Source organism: Chiloscyllium punctatum, chromosome 16, assembly GCF_047496795.1.
Source record: "Chiloscyllium punctatum isolate Juve2018m chromosome 16, sChiPun1.3, whole genome shotgun sequence".
NCBI lineage: Eukaryota > Metazoa > Chordata > Chondrichthyes > Orectolobiformes > Hemiscylliidae > Chiloscyllium > Chiloscyllium punctatum.
This window is the reverse complement of record NC_092754.1, coordinates 7,714,467-7,730,450: the sequence shown is the minus strand read 5'-3', so window position 1 is coordinate 7,730,450 and position 15,984 is coordinate 7,714,467. Positions and strand designations below refer to the sequence as shown.

General features: G+C 42.3%; 1 protein-coding gene across 1 annotated transcript in view; it reads right to left on the bottom strand.

Annotated features, from left to right (window-relative positions):
* eno1a (enolase 1a, (alpha)) overlaps window positions 1–15,984 on the bottom strand; it is a 72,070-nt gene that overhangs the window by 43,865 nt on the left and 12,221 nt on the right. The window contains 2 exon segments of the mRNA XM_072586149.1: window positions 3,901–3,959; window positions 10,516–10,611. Of these exon segments, the coding sequence (XP_072442250.1) occupies window positions 3,901–3,959; window positions 10,516–10,611 (155 nt within the window).

The following is a 15,984-nucleotide window of genomic DNA, read 5'->3' as shown; positions in this document are numbered from 1 at the left end:
GAATATAGGAGTTGCCAGGTAATGTTGCAGCTATGCAGGACATTAGCTAGGCCACTTTTGCGTTTAATCTGGTCACTACGCTATAGGAAGGATATTGTGAAACTGGAAAAGATACAGTAAACATTTATAAGCACGTTGCTGGAGTTGGAGGGTTTGAGATATAGGGAGAAGCTGAATAGGCGGGGGCTGTATTCCCTGGAGTGTCGAAGGCTAGGAGGTGACCTTATAAAGGTTTATAAAATCATGAAGGGGCATAGATAAGGTGAATAGCCAAGGTCTTTATCCTCAGGTGGAGGAGTCCAAAACGAGAGGGCAAAGGCTTAAGGTGAGAGGGGAAGGACCTGAGGGGCAACTTCTCATGTAGAGTTTGGAATGAGCTGCCAGAGGAACGGTGATAGAATTACAACATTTAAAAGGCATTTGGATGTGTACATGAATAGGAAGAGTTGAGAGGGATATGGGTCTAATGCTGTCAAATGGGAATATATTAATTGAGGATATCTGGTCGGTATGGACAAGCTGGATCAAAGGGTCTGTTTCTGTGCTGTACGGCTCTATGACTTTATAACTAATGCAAAATTCAAATCTTTTCTGCTCTTTTGGTTCCCATCCCCCACTCTTGGATATCCTAGTTTCAATTTTACAGGAAGTTAATAAACTTATATTGTGTCCAAAATCTTAGACTTAGTTTTCCAAAAGCAAGTTTTGAAGTTTGCCATGCATGTTTTTGCAAGCTTAGCTTTGTTGGGTTAATGTTTCTTTTTAATATTAAACAATAATATGAATGCAGAAAGAGGGAGTGCTACTTCAATTCAAAGACAATCAAACCAACAATGGGTCACTCGGAGCAATTACGAAAATAAGTCATGTTACCTGGTAACAGCCAAGTTATCATGCCAGAAGTTAAAATATAAAAATACAAATAGACCATGAAAGAACAGCCTGGAGAAACCTATATCCAAATCAAAGTTCAAACAGCTTGTCAATGATTAAGAAAACAAAGAGCCCAGAAGTATAGTGTCAACTTAATGTGGTCAGAAACATACAGTTTTAATGGGAAGCCATGTCGAACATTTTTTACAAAAAAAACTTTAGCAATAGCTGATTTGGAAAAGATATTCCAAAAAGTGTTCAATCTACTTAAATGGATTCTGACACAGTATCCTTTGGTATCCAGCAGCAAGAATGTGCTTACACCCATCTAGACCATTTAGGCAAAATATATCTCTGTCTCTGGGACCTTCAAAAATCGGCAAAAATTGAATTTCTACAAGGACTTTAAGACGTTCCAGTTTTCTGCTGGTTGAAATGAACATTTTTCACTACAATACTGGATACATTTTGATTTGATTTGATTTATTTTTGTCACATACACCCAGGTACAGTGAAAAGTCTTGTTTTGCATGTAGTACAGGCAGATCATACCATACAAAATGCATTGGGGTAATAAAACAGAATGAACAATACAATGTTACGGCTACAGAGAAGGTGCACAGAGAACGAAATCAACACTAAATTTAAAATTTGAGAGGTACATTTTAAATTTAATTTCTCCATGTGACAGGTGTTAAAATAGCTAGTATTGGACAATGGGCTGGGACAGGGTTGGGGGCCAGAGTTTTAGTCCATCTATTCTAACCTAGCATGCTGTGCTCAGCAATTTATCCTGTTTATTAACCAACATTGGCTGTAGATGAATTCAAGCATGCTCACTTGGTGAGGCATTAACCCTCCAGAGGTAATGTACACGTCTTCTAAAGTAATAGGGAAAATAGATTTTTTTTAAAATTACATGGCTTTTAAATCTACACTCTTTCTGCTGTATTTACAATGTCCAATGGGAAAAAGGAAAGGATTATAAATCATTTTACTGCATTTGTTCTGAAAAGCCAATCTAGTTCCTCTGTGCATTATTCATGTAAACCTTGAAATGCTGGTATACTTAAGAGTCATTTCTCCACACTGATGTTGAACAGAGATTGAGGATAAAAGGTATTTGAATACTTTTGGGAACTCCAGGTGCTATCACATTCTGGCATGGATTCCATTGATGTTTTGTTAAAAATCAAAATCTGACAATGTTGGCAACACATCCAACAACCTTAGAGAAAAGTAGTCTTTCATCAAAAGCAAATTCCTTTTAAGTTCAATGCGATTTTTAAAAATGTTTTCAGATACTGCAGACCTACTGGATAATTCTGGCATTTGTGCTTGAATTCAAATTTCCTGTAATAGTAGGTTTCCAAAGAATGATCATTAACCATTTTAAATGTTGCTATTTTGTGTCTGGCAGAACTCAAGTTGAGCTTCTGCAGTTTAGCTATATTAACCAGGTCATTATCAAATGTTTTTGAAATGATAGTCAAATATGTGGAGTGAGAGCAAGTCTTCAAATAAAAAAAATCATATTGCTGTTATCAAATGTGATTAAATGTCACTATTAAATACATATCTCACCATGGTTTTAATCTCTAAGTATTCTAAACTACCACTGCCGTGGTTGAACTGGGTAAAAGTAAACTTAAGAGTGAGCATCAGGATTGAAGGCCAGCCATCCAGTGTAATGGGGTTAGTAATACCTCTGGTAACTCAAAGAACTGCAGCAGTTTAGAAAGCAGCTCACCACCATCTTATGCAGGGCAATTAGGGATAGAGAATAAAGCTGAAAACAAGGACTGCAGATGCTGGAAACCAGATTCTAGATTAGAGTGGTGCTGGAAAAGCACAGCAGTTCAGGCAGCATCCGAGGAGCAGGAAAATCGATGTTTCGGGCAAAAGCCTTTCATTAGGAATAGAGGCAGAGAGCCTGCAGGGTGGAGAGATAAATGAGAGGAGGGTGGGGGTGGGGAATAGAGAATAAACACTGGCTTTACCAGCAATGTCCACATCTCATGAACAAATTTTTAATACAGTAGTATAAGCTGTAGATCTTTGCTCACGTCTATGTGGCAACTGGATAGCAGGGTGGCTCAGTGGTTGGCACTGCGGCCTCACAGCGCCAAGAGCCTGGGTTCAATCCCAGCCACGGGTGACCGTCTGTGTGGAGTTTACACGTTCTCCCAGTGTCTGCTTGAGCTTCCTCCCACAGTCCAAAGCTGTGCAGGTTAGGTGGGTTGGCCATGCTAAGTTGCCCTGTAATGTCCAGGGTTGTGCATTAGGCGAGGTGGATTAGCCATGGGAAATATGGGGATTAGGTAAGGGGAGTGGCTCTGGGTGGAATGCTCTTCAGAGGGTCAATGTGCACTTGATGGGCCGGTTGGCCTGCTTCCAAATTGTTGGGATTCTATTCTGTTCTATTCAATGCAAGTCCAAATCCCCCCCCTTACCTCTAGCTCGGTGGCATTAAGTAAATGGTTGGGCTAAAGCAAAACATTGGTTGAAGCAGCCATCCATTAAATCTGCCTACAAGGAGGTTGAACTCCACCATCAATGAGGCATATTACTGACCCTCCTTGATGGACGCGGCTGACAGCTTACAGTACTTCTTTTAAAATTTGTTCACGGGATGTGGACATTGCTGCTAAGGCCAGCGTTTATTCTCTATCCCCAACTGATGGTAGTAAGCTGCCTTCTGAAACTGCTACAATCCTTTGGGATACCCGCAGTGCTATTTGGAAGGGTTTCACCATTTTGCAAGACTCTCAGATAATTTAACACTTGTGAATTTTGTAATTTTGAAAGGAGGTCAGAGACACGATGACTTAGTGTCAGTTTTGTTGCTGCCCATTCTAACTTACTGCACCAAACAGGTCAAAATTGCCATAACGTGGAACCACTTCCATAACAATCAGGATTTTAGACACAAACTGAATCTAATTGATAGAACTAGATATCTCTGATCAATTGTGAGAAAAAGCACAAGAACATTCAACAGAGCAGGTAGGACAACATAAAACCTACCTGCTTAATCAGCTCAGGTGCTATTAATGTATTGATGTTATCAACAGCTTTTGTAACTCCTGGAATAAACAAGCAAATTAGTCATTGTTCGGCCACATGCATTACAAGCATTAGTTGACCATCTGCTTGAATTGCTACCACACAGATTTCAAATCTGTCATTTTACTCAAAATGATCCACACATAAACTGGGGTCATATTTGGATAAGGAAACAAAGATAAATCTACAGATGCCTGCATCAAGTATTAGTTGGCAAAACACATGCTTGCTCGGTTAACGTCACCACAGATGCACCGGTTACCTGGCTACATAAAGCAGGTCCAAGGAACTGGTTAATATACTTAACAGCTCGCGAGACACCTGGCAAAAGTGAAAAAGGAGGTTCAGTTGAACAGAAAACACTGGAAAGGAAAACTGATCCGTACAAGGGTGAGGTCAAGGTGACACTGGACAAAAGAGCCAACATAATCGACTGTGTCCTGAAATAACTCCATGGAGGCCAGTATCCCATCATCAAGTCACCCTTTATTTGCAAATGCATAGCACGTGACACTGACCCAGATATGATAGAGCCTGCTCCCAGAGTGAGCTGAACCCGTCACTTCTGTTTATATCTGTCAGCCAGGGCTCCCTGATTGGATCAGGTTACAGCCCCAGTCAGGGAACTCATTCTAAAAGGTCCACCTGGCTGACCTCATTCCAATCACTAAAAATCCAACTTAAGACTCATTGCGATATGTCGCTAATGAAGAACTGCTTCCAATTTGATGAAATGACTGTTTGCTGAATCCAATTTGTTAGGTTGCAAAGCAGATGAAAGCATAGCAAGCATATTTATACTGTTACTCAGAAGTGGTGTGAGTGTCAATTCCTTCTCAGGAACCATCCCAGTGTAGGCAGATAGTAACAACTGCGAAAAAAAAAACCATGGAAATCAAAGTCATGACATGGTTTTGGCTGTGGAGACACTAAATCTGTCTCATTTGCGATACAGAAAGAACCAATACGATAAAATGAGTGTTATATCCATTGCCCAGAGAGGTAATGACAAACTGGTTATTATGTTAAAGCACTCTGGAAACATAAGCTTTTAAAAAGTGCTAAAAGGGTGTGGTTATGATTGCGGAGATACAATGCCAGACACTCACTTTAGAAAGAAAGGGCAAATCCAGAATCAAACATTGCAATTACGAAGTGTTTATTTGGTAACATCAAGAAAACCATTTTGTTTCTAAACTGGAGCATGTAAAACTAATGAAATTAAGTATTGACTCTCAAGTCCTCTCACCTGCTCTATCAGATTTGATATGAATCAGAAAAAGAAAGATTTTACATGGAAATCTTCAAAAGCAAATAGAAGCAGAATGAGCCGAGAGGAAGACTCAACAAGTTGATCCAACAGTGCCATGCAAATCAGAGAACAGTTGGTATGGCTCATAGTATTGCCTTGGGCATGACCCAAGGTGATGTTAGAAGTCAAGGGGGGGGGGGGGGGGGGGGGGTAGCATTTTAATTCACTTCCTAGGCGCATAATTGGCATTGCACATTGACTTTACAATAACACTGGGTTGGTGTTGTACCTGGTCTGGATCACATTGACCAGATCCGTGAGGACAAGGTAATAAGTGTATCTTCTACAGCCCTGGCAACGTTCTCCCTTCACTCATATTGCAAGCCAAGAAAGACTTTCGTCCATGACCTACAAACTTCAAAGCCTTCCCACTTTCATTTCCTCATGGGGAAAATTAAGCGCTGCGTAAAAGCAAAGACAGCATACAAGCAACTTATACAAGTTCAGCTTGGCTTCCACGTACATTATCACCAAGGACTCACCTCATGTGACGAAAACAAAAAAAGTGCTGGAAGTCACAGTGGATCAAACAGCATCCATAGAGAGACAGCAAGCTAATGCTTCGAGCTGTTGAACAAGGTTAGGGTGTCCTTGGTTGTAAAGACAAGCTCTGAAATGTCTGGGGTTCATCTACTTGAGGAAGCTTTTAAGTTTAAAAAAACACTTCTACAATGAATGAAAGAGGAGTGGCAAGTTCTCCCAGGTCAGCTTTTCTTTGGTTTGGTTTGGTTTTAGTGGTATGGCTGTTCACTGAAAGCAGTCAGTCAAGTATGCGACACTGACCCAGTTTGCACAGAGCCAGCTCCCAGCTGTTGTACCCAATTCAGCAGGTCCATGCTGATCATCTCTCTCTCTCGGACACCTCTCCGGTAAAAACCTATGCTTGATTTTCCCTTTTTTGCCAATGGATGTTTATCGGGATTGTTGCAAGTATTTGGAACAGCATCATTAAACTGGGATAATATGTTGGGTTTTCGAATAGGTTAAGTTATTCTCTATATATTGTCTTATGTGTTTCATTTTGTAATCTTGCAGATAAATTCTGTTTTGTTTAAAGCTGAGCGGTTGATTGGGCCAACTGTATCTCTCCTGGAATATCCACTTTACACCTGCTTAAAATAACTAGCCAAGTTAGGGTCTGCGCTACTTTCTTGAAATGTTCTGAGGGGATCTGGCCTGGTCCATAACAGAGTCTAGATGACTCTTCACCAGAACAGATCTTCTCAGTCCTCAGAATAGGCTGAATAGGTAAAGAAAACACAAACAAACTGTCAGCATTTCTGTGCAGTTAAGTGATAAAACAGGATATCTGATGATATGGAAAATTGGACTATCTGGAGTATTGTGTGCAGTTTTGGTCTCTCTGCCTAAGAAGGAATACACTTGCCACTGAGAGAGTGCAGTAAATGTTCACTGGGGGATGGCAGGACTGTTGTATAAAGGGATTAGTGTTATCTGGGCTTGGGCCTGTACTCACTAGTTTAGAAGGATGAGGGGGTTAAAGATTTCCCAGGATGTTCCTGGGAATGGGAGTGTTTGAGTTATCAAGGGAGGCTGGATAGGCTGGGACCTTTTTCCTTGCAGAGTAGGTTGAGGTGTTATCTTATAGAGGTTCATAAAATCATGAGGGGTATAGATAAGGTGAATACCAAAGGTGCTTTCCCCAGGGTAGGGGAATTCAAAACTAGAGGCATAATTTTAAGGAGAGGGGAAAGACTTAAGAGGGACCTGAGGGGCAACTTCTTCACACAGTTCATAAGTGGAATGAACTCCCAGAGGAAATGGTAGATGCAGGTACAGTTACAATATTTAAGAGACATTTGGACAGGTACGTGACTAGGAAAGATTTAGAGGGATATGGGCCAAACACAGGCAAATGGCGCTACTTTAGTTCGGGAAATTGGGTCAGCATGGACAAGTTGGACCAAAGAGTCTGTTTCTCTGATATATGACCCTATTACTCTAAATGTATAAACATCTAACAGGGCTGGGCCAAATGGATTTAGGTAGGATGTTTCCCTTGGTTGGGTTATCTAGAACCAGGGTTCACAGACTCAGGATATGGAGTGGGCCATTTAGGGCTGAGATGAGGAAACATTTCTTCACACAGTGAGTGGTCAACCTGTGGAATTCACTACCACAGAAGGCTGTCGAGGCTGGGTCACTGACTATCTTCAAGAAAGAGATTGAAAAATATTTTGTTCTTAAAGACATCAAAGAACTTGGGTAGAAAACTTGAACATAGCATTGAGATAGAGAATCAGCCATAATCATATCGAATGGTGGAGCAGGTTTGAGGGGCTGAATGGCCTACACCTCCTCCTGTTATCTACTATTGTATGGAAAATGCATCAGATGGAACCTTCAGTGCTGTTATTTCATAGATTTTCATTTGTCCCAAAAGCTCAAAGACCCTTCAAAAGCCAGATCATGGATAACAGCTTTGTGTTGGAAAAGATTAAAGGGAGATGGTGTACTGGTAATGTCACTGGCCTAGTAATCCAGAGCCATAGCAATGGATGGAATTCAAATTAAAGTAACAAAATTGAACAACTGTGCTGGTCAAAGTAATGGTAACCATGAAATTACCATTAATTGTTGTAAAAAAAAATCACCTGGTTCACTAGTGTTCTTTAGCAAAGGAAATCTGCTGATCTCCAGACCCACACCAAAGTGGTTGACTAGCAAGTCACTCAGTTTAAGGGCAGATAGGGATGAGCAACAAACGCTGGCCTTGCCTGTGACGATCACATCACCCAGATGGTAGCTCAGTGGTTAGCATTGCTGCCTAACGGGGACCCGGGTTCGATTCTAGCCTTGGCTGACTGTCTGTGTGGAGTTTGCATATTCTCCCCGTGTCTGCGTTGATTTCCTCCCACAGTCCAAAGATGTGCAGGTGAGGTGGATCGACCATGCTAAATTGTCCATAGCCTAAGGCGAGGTGGGTTAGCCATGGGAAATACTGGGGACTAGGTGGGTTGGCCTTTGGTGGGTCAGTGTGGACTGAATGGTCTGTTCCCTGACTGTAGGGATATTATGAATCAAGAAGAAAAGGATTCAGGCATAAAATCTAATAAGAATTATCAATTAAAGTATTTGCATTTTTAAAATTCATTCATGGAATGAAGGCATTGCTTGCTGGGCCAACATTTATTGCCCATCTCAGGGGCAGTTAAGAGTCAACCACGTTGCTGTGGATCTGGAGTTACATGTAGTCCGGACCAGGTAAGGATGGCATCTTCCTTCCCGAAAGGACATTAGTGAACCAGATGGGATTTTCCCAAACAATCAACAATAGTTTCATGGCCATCATTAGACAATTCCAATTTTTTAAGACATTCAAATTCCACCATTGGTGGGATTCAAACCCTGCCCCAGAACATTACTTGGATCTCTGGATTAACAAACCTACGAGAATACTTCTCGGCCATCACCTCCCAGCCTTTATCAGTCACGTAGGGCATGATCAAATAGCGTTGCCTATGAAGAGTGATCCCAACTTAAGTTCTGCATTTCAAATACATGTGAAATGATTTACACATAGAATCCCTACAGTGTGGAAACAGGCCCTTTGGCCCAACAAGCCCACACCGACCCTCCGAAGAGCTACCCACCCAGACCCAGTCCCCCACCCCACTACTCTACATTTTACCCCTGACTAATGCGCCTAACCTACACGTCCCTGAACACTATGGGCAATTTAGCATGGCCAATTCACCTGACCTGCACATCTTTGGACAGTGGGAGGAAACCGGAGCACCCGGAGGAAACCCACGCGGACATGGGGAGAATGTACAAACTCCACACAGACAGTCGCCCGAGGCTGGAATCGAATCCAGGTTCCAGGCAGCAGTGCTAACTACTGAGCCACCCTGCCGCCCCACATGAATTATGCACAGTGCTGAAATGTGAAGATTGAGTCAAAATGGAATGGTTGTTCTTTTGGTCAATAGCTTCAGGAATGTGCCAGGCTTGGTTGCTAGTTTGTGATAAATTAGCAATTTACCTGGAACAGAATAAGAGATCCACAATCAGCATCAGTCTCTGACAGAAGATCCTTTCTCACCTCTACCCTCCTCTAGCCTTGCAAACCTGCAAGAATTCTACATCCGTCCAATTCTAGCTTTGTGTGGTTCACCTCTTTCACCAGCTTTTCTTTACCCCAATCATTGGAGTTCCCTCTCTAAACCTCCTTCTCTAGTTTAGAACACTCCTTACCCATTTGTCTAAGCTTTAACAAGCTGTTGCAAAATTTCTGTCATTGGTTGAGAGCAAATCCCTGCCAGATTATGCAGAGGAGCATCTTGTTTTACGACGTTAAAAGGCGTCGTGTAAAGACAAACTTCTATTTTTGAGGCTCAGAGCGTTTAAGCAATGCACAACCGCAGCCTTGCATCTTCAACAGACTAGCAATCTAATTAAACTATGGCAGGTTGTTGATATAATATTAACATTCCATTGACAGCAAAGAAAGCCATGCCAATGGAATACTAAGACGCAAACACCATAAACACACAACCAGACAATCATAAATTCACTGCCATTAGCACCCAACAGGAATGCCAGCAGAAGTTTGCTTTTTAAACATCAAGATTCAGGTTGTGCAAACATCACAAGTGCACGGTACAAATCACTCTAATGTCACCCTAGATACACAAACTGCTTTGGAACAGCATTTACCTCAAGGCTGCACATGGCACACAAGGGATAAATTTCTGCTGATCCCCTGCATTAAAACTGCAAGTAGAAGCTGCCAACTATAAATGGTACTGTCAAAGAACAGAAAGTCAATTAAATTACTCACCATTACTAATAGCATCAAAACCTGAGCAGGGCATGTCCTTATCACAAGTTATTAGCTCCCTGATGAATTGATGCTTTTGGCATGGCCTTTTAATATCGAACAGAACCTGCAACAGTAGTCCCATCTTCAACTGGTATTAAAGTGTTAAAACTGGTTCATTTATCTCATACCTGGACTTAAAAGATTTAAAAATCATATAATCTAACCCATGCATTTGGTTAAATTATAGCACTCTGCACATTAAAACGTGAAAACCATATCGTGGGGTAGCCAGCGATGTGTATTTGCAGTCACAGACAAAACAAATTTACATTCTGGATGGAGTTTTCCTGTAATCTGCCTCAGGTCAGTTTTCAGGAAAGTTAGTGTTCCCCAATGAAGGTTTGGTTCCTCCAATGAACTCCACATGCTCACAAAGTTCATATTGCAACTGAGAAACAAAGTGAGCAAGCTGACCTACCTTTGCCCAAAAATCGCGTCTTGTCACCATCTCGAAGTTCTAGTGCTTCATAAATGCCAGTAGATGCACCACTGGGGACTGCTGCTCTGAACAGACCTGTAGGCAGGATTTAAAAAAAAAGAGCATTTAACTGATTCATGATAAGAATGCTGCTAAAGTTCCCTGATGGAACATTAAGTGGGGCAATGCTAACTTCAGGGTGGCATGGTGGCTAACACTATTATCTCACAGTGCCAGGGGCCTGGGTTTGATTCCACCCTTGGGTGACCGTCTTTGTGGAGTTTGCACATCCTCTGCATGGGTAACCTCTGGGTGCTCTGGTTACCCCCCACAGTCCAAGAATGTGCAGATCAGGTGGACTGGCCATGCTAAATTGCCCATACTGTCCAGGGATATGCAGACTAGGTGGATTAGCCATGGGAAATGCAGGGTTATAGGGTGGGGGCGATGGGTCTGGGTGGCATGCTCTTCAGAGGGTCAGCGTGGACTCGATAGGCCGAATGGCCTGCTTCCACACTGTAGGGATTCTATGCCTTTAGTCAGAAACAGAAATTTCTGGAGAAACTCAACAGGTCGAGCAATATCCATGGAGAGAAAGCAGAGTTAACATTTATGAGTCCAGTGGCCCTTCTTCAGAACTGATGGTAGCTGGGAAAGGGTGGTATATATGCTGAAAAGGGGTGGGGGAGTTAGGAGTACTCAATAGATGGAGATGGAGCCCAGGGAGAGTGGACATTGGTCTGGCACACAAAGGGATGGTTTAACGTGAGCCAGGAGGAAGAAAAGCTGGTAATAGGGACATTTAGGTGAAAATGGGCTGGAGGGCCTGAACACCTTTTATAACATTTACCTACCCCACAGCCCTGGTCCTGTCATGATATGGGCTGCTTTCGTTCACAGCAAACCCATTCTCACATACTCATGGTCCCTCTTACCAGCTTTTCTCTCTTTCTGGTTCACCATTATCCATTGCCCTGCCTGCCTGAATGCAGCTCTCCCTCTCTCTGGGCTCCATCTCCACCAATCATGGTTTCCTTTCCCCCAGTCCCTGTCTTCAGAATATACTTGGTTAAAAATCACACAACATCAAGTTATAGTCCAACAGGTTTATTTGGAAAATCTAGCTTTCGGAGCGCTGCTCCTTCATCAGGTAGCTGTGCTCCGAAAGCTAGTACTTCCAAATAAATCTGTTGGAGGGTATAACCTGGTATTGAGTGATTTTTAACTTTGTCCACCCCAGTCCAACACCGGCACCTCCAGCTTCAGAATATACATTACTTCTTCCTAGCTCCCTTCAGTTCTGAAGAATGGCACTCAAAACATGAACTCTGCTTTCTCTGCACAGATACTTCTGGATCTGCTGAGTTTCTCCAGAAATGTTTGTTTTTGTCTCAGATTTCCAACATCTGCAGTTCATTGCTTTGTTTGTTTTGTTTTTGGAGTACTTTTGCTTTTTTTTTTAAAAGCGGTTAACTTCAGTCCACAAGGGAAGTAACGGCAGTTCAAAGAAATTGTTTTTGTACAGGAGGCTCTTCAAAATATTTGAGGTCGAGGCACTAAATTAATGCAAGTGTTTCATTGACAAATTTATTCAAATAGGCAACAGCCTTTAAAAAGATACCAAAGTTATTAGTTAGAGACTAGACCCCAGAATATTTCATAATATATCCAAAGGACAGGTGACGAATGATAAAACAGAAGAAACACAATTATCAGGATACTTAAATCAAGTTAAAACATCAATGTCAGCTTCTTAATGGAAAAAACAGTTTCAAAATTTCCCAATACGTTTAATACAGCAATTTTAAGGGCCACTGAGGTTTGAAGGAAATTATAGGTATTTGAAACATCTTTACAAATGCATTGATTCAATTAACTCCATCAATCAATCCCAGATCTGCGGGAGATGCAACTTTGCCTGTCTATTCACCCTGAAACAGGCAAATTTTAAACACACTCAGGAATGCTAGAAAAGTCTTCACACAATTTATTTTGTTGGTGAAAAGGTAGATTTGCTTTCAAATATAGTTTGGACAAAGATCAATTGATTTCAGAACTATTCCCTCTTAAAGCAGGTGTTTCTGTTGTCATTACATTTTACAATAATATTAGAAATGATAGTAAAAGTTTCTTTCAATACATAAGAAACAAACGACATGCAAAAGTAGACATTGGGCCACTTCAAACTGATGCTGGAAGCCTAGTGATGGGAGATAAGGAAATAGCAGGAGAACTTAATAAGTACTTTGCATCAGTCTTCACAGTGGAAGACATGAGTAATATCCCAACAATTAAAGGGAGTCAGGGGGCTGAGTTGAGTATGGTTGCCATTACAAAAGAGAAAGTGCTAGAAAAGCTAAAAGGTCTTAAAATTGATAAATCTCCTGGCCCCGATGGGCTACATCCTTGAGTTCTGAGGGAGGTGGCTGAGGAAATAGCGGAGGCATTGGTTGAGATCTTTCAAAAGTCACTGGAGTCAGGGAAAGTCCCGGATGATTGGAAGATCATTGTTGTAAACCCCTTGTTCAAGAAAGGATCAAGACAAAAGATGGAAAATTATAGGCCAATTGGTCTAACCTCGGTTGTTGTAAAATTCTAGAATCCATCATTAAAGATGAGGTTTCTAAATTCTTGGAAGAGCAGGGTCGGATTAGAACAAGTCAACATGGATTTAGTAAGGGGAGGTCGTGCCTGACAAACCTGTTGGAGTTCTTTGAAGAGGTGACAAGTAGGTTAGACCGGGGAAACCCAGTGGATGTGGTCTACCTAGACTTCCAAAAGGCCTTTGATAAGGTGCCACACGGGATGCTGCTGAGCAAGGTGAGGGCCCATGGTGTTAGAGGTGAGCTACTGGTATGGATTGAGGATTAAAAAGGTAAAAACAATGACTGCAGATGCTGGAAACCAGATACTGGATTAATGGTGCTGGAAGAGCACAGCAGTTCAGGCAGCATCCAAGGAGCTTTGAAATCGACGTTTCAGGCAAAAGCCCTTCATCAGGAATAAAGGCAGTGAGCCTGGAACGTGGAGAGATAAGCTAGAGGAGGGTCAGGGTAGGGAGAAAGTAGCATAGAGTACAATGGGTGAGTGGGGGAGGAGATGAAGGTGATAGGTCAGGGAGGAGAGGGTGGAGTGGATAGGTCGAAAAGGAGATAGGCAGGTAGGACAAGTCCAGACAAGTCAAGGGGACAGTGCTGAGCTGGAAGTTTGGAACTAGGGTGAGGTGGGGGAAAGGGGAAATGAGGAAACTGTTGAAGTCCACATTGATGCCCTGGGGTTGAAATCTGGATTGAGGATTGGCTGTCTGACAGAAGGCAGAGAGTTGGGATAAAAGGTTCTTTTTCGGAATGGCAGCCGGTGACAAGCGGTGTCCCGCAGGGTTCAGTGTTGGGGCCACAGCTGTTCACGTTATATATTAATGATCTGGATGAAGGGACTGGGGGCATTCTAGCGAAGTTTGCCGATGATACAAAGTTAGGTGGACAGGCAGGTAGTACTGAGGAACTGGGAAGGCTGCAGAAGGATCTAGACAGTTTGGAAGAGTGGTCCAGAAAGTGGCTGATGGAATTCAATGTGAGCAAATGTGAGGTCTTGCACTTTGGAAAAAAGAATACAAGCATGGACTACTTTCTAAACGGTGAGAAAATTCGTAAAGCCAAAGTACAGAGGGATCTGGGAGTGCTAGTCGAGGATTCTCTAAAGGTAAACATGCAGGTTGAGTCTGTGATTAAGAAAGCGAATGCAATGTTGTCAATTATCTCAAGAGGGTTGGAATATAAAAGCACCGTTGTGCTACTGAGACTTTATAAAGCTCTGGTTAAGCCCCATTTGGAGCACTGTGTCCAGTTTTGGTCCCCACACCTCAGGAAGGACATACTGGCACTGGAGCGTGTCCAGCGGAGATTCACACGGATGATCCCTGGAATGGTAGGTCTAACATGAGGAACAGCTGAGGATGCTAGGATTGTATTCATTGGAGTTTAGAAGATTAAGGGGAGATCTAATAGAAACTTACAAGATAATACATGGCTTGGAGAGGGTGGATGCTAGGAAATTGTTTCTGTTAGGCGAGGAGACTAGGACCCGTGGACACAGCCTTAGAATTAGATGGGGTCATTTCAGAACAGAAATGCGGAGACATTTCTTCAGCCAGAGAGTGGTGGGCCTGTGGAATTCATTGCCGCAGAGTGCAGTGGAGGCTGGGACGCTAAATGTCTTCAAGGCAGAAATTGATAAATTCTTGATGTCACAAGGAATTAAGCGCTACGGGGAGAATGTGGGTAAGTGGAATTGAAATGCCCATCAGCCATGATTGAATGGCGGAGTGGAGTCGATGGGCCGAATGGCCTTACTTCCGCTCCTCTGTCTTATGGTCTTAATAAAAATTGTTGGTTTCACATTTTACCCAAAAGAGGTGCCCTTTTTAAACTCAAAATTGTAACGTGAATGCAATTTTAAACATTCTAATTTTACAAGGAAAGGCATGCCAATGAATGTCAAGATTTGGATATGCACAAGCAATAAGACTCAGATCCAAAAGCAGGAAGATTTTAATTAGCAACAGGGCACTTGAGTTTCACAGCTCACTTTCACAACTGAAGCCTCCATTCTGTCTGTCAAAATCAAGTGACTGGTGCTTAGGTTGACAAACACTGCACCCAACCCCCCCAACCACCACACCCCCACCCTGGGTATGGAAAACCATCTCTGGAACGTAAACTGAAGTATCTTTGCTGAGTTTGACACTTCAGATCACTTCATGGCTTGTTGGAAGATCTCCAAAATCATATCAAAAATAGAAATCGCAGGAGAAGATCAGCAGGTCGGGCTGCACCTGAGGGAGAAGGCAGAGTTAATATTTCAAGTCCAGTGACGCTTCTTTAGAATTTCATCAGGCTCAGTGCAAAATCATACGTGGCCCCACTGATCAGGGATTCCCCTGCCAGTGTTCAAATATTTAGGACTGATGTTTCTGCTCTCAGCTCTGGCTCCCAGAGTTGGTTAGCGTACAAAATAAGGGTCTGGCATTTCCTCTGTATTTTCACCCTGTGCCATGTGAAGCCAAGGCTCAAGTAAATTAAATGCCTTAAAGGATTGCAGCATTTAGCAAGTTGCCCTAAAGCTACCATATGCCAAATCTCCTCAAATTGTTTCCGATAGTTCATGGTCTAGTCTTGTTAATTGACCATATGATTTAAGAATATTTCTCAGCTTCCCTGGCTCTTTTATGAAAGCCTTACGTCTCCTCTGGTTACTGAAGAAAAGTGTGGTGCTGGAAAAGCACAGCAGGTCAGGCAGCATCCAAGAAGCAGGAGAATTGACGTTTGGAAACATTAACTTTGTGCTTTTCCGGCATCACACTTTTGACTGACTCCAGCATCTGCAGTCCTCACTTTCCCTTCTGGTGACTGACTGACCAGTCAAATGGAAATGGTTGAAACCCCTCATTTCAGCACTTCTCTTCAGACA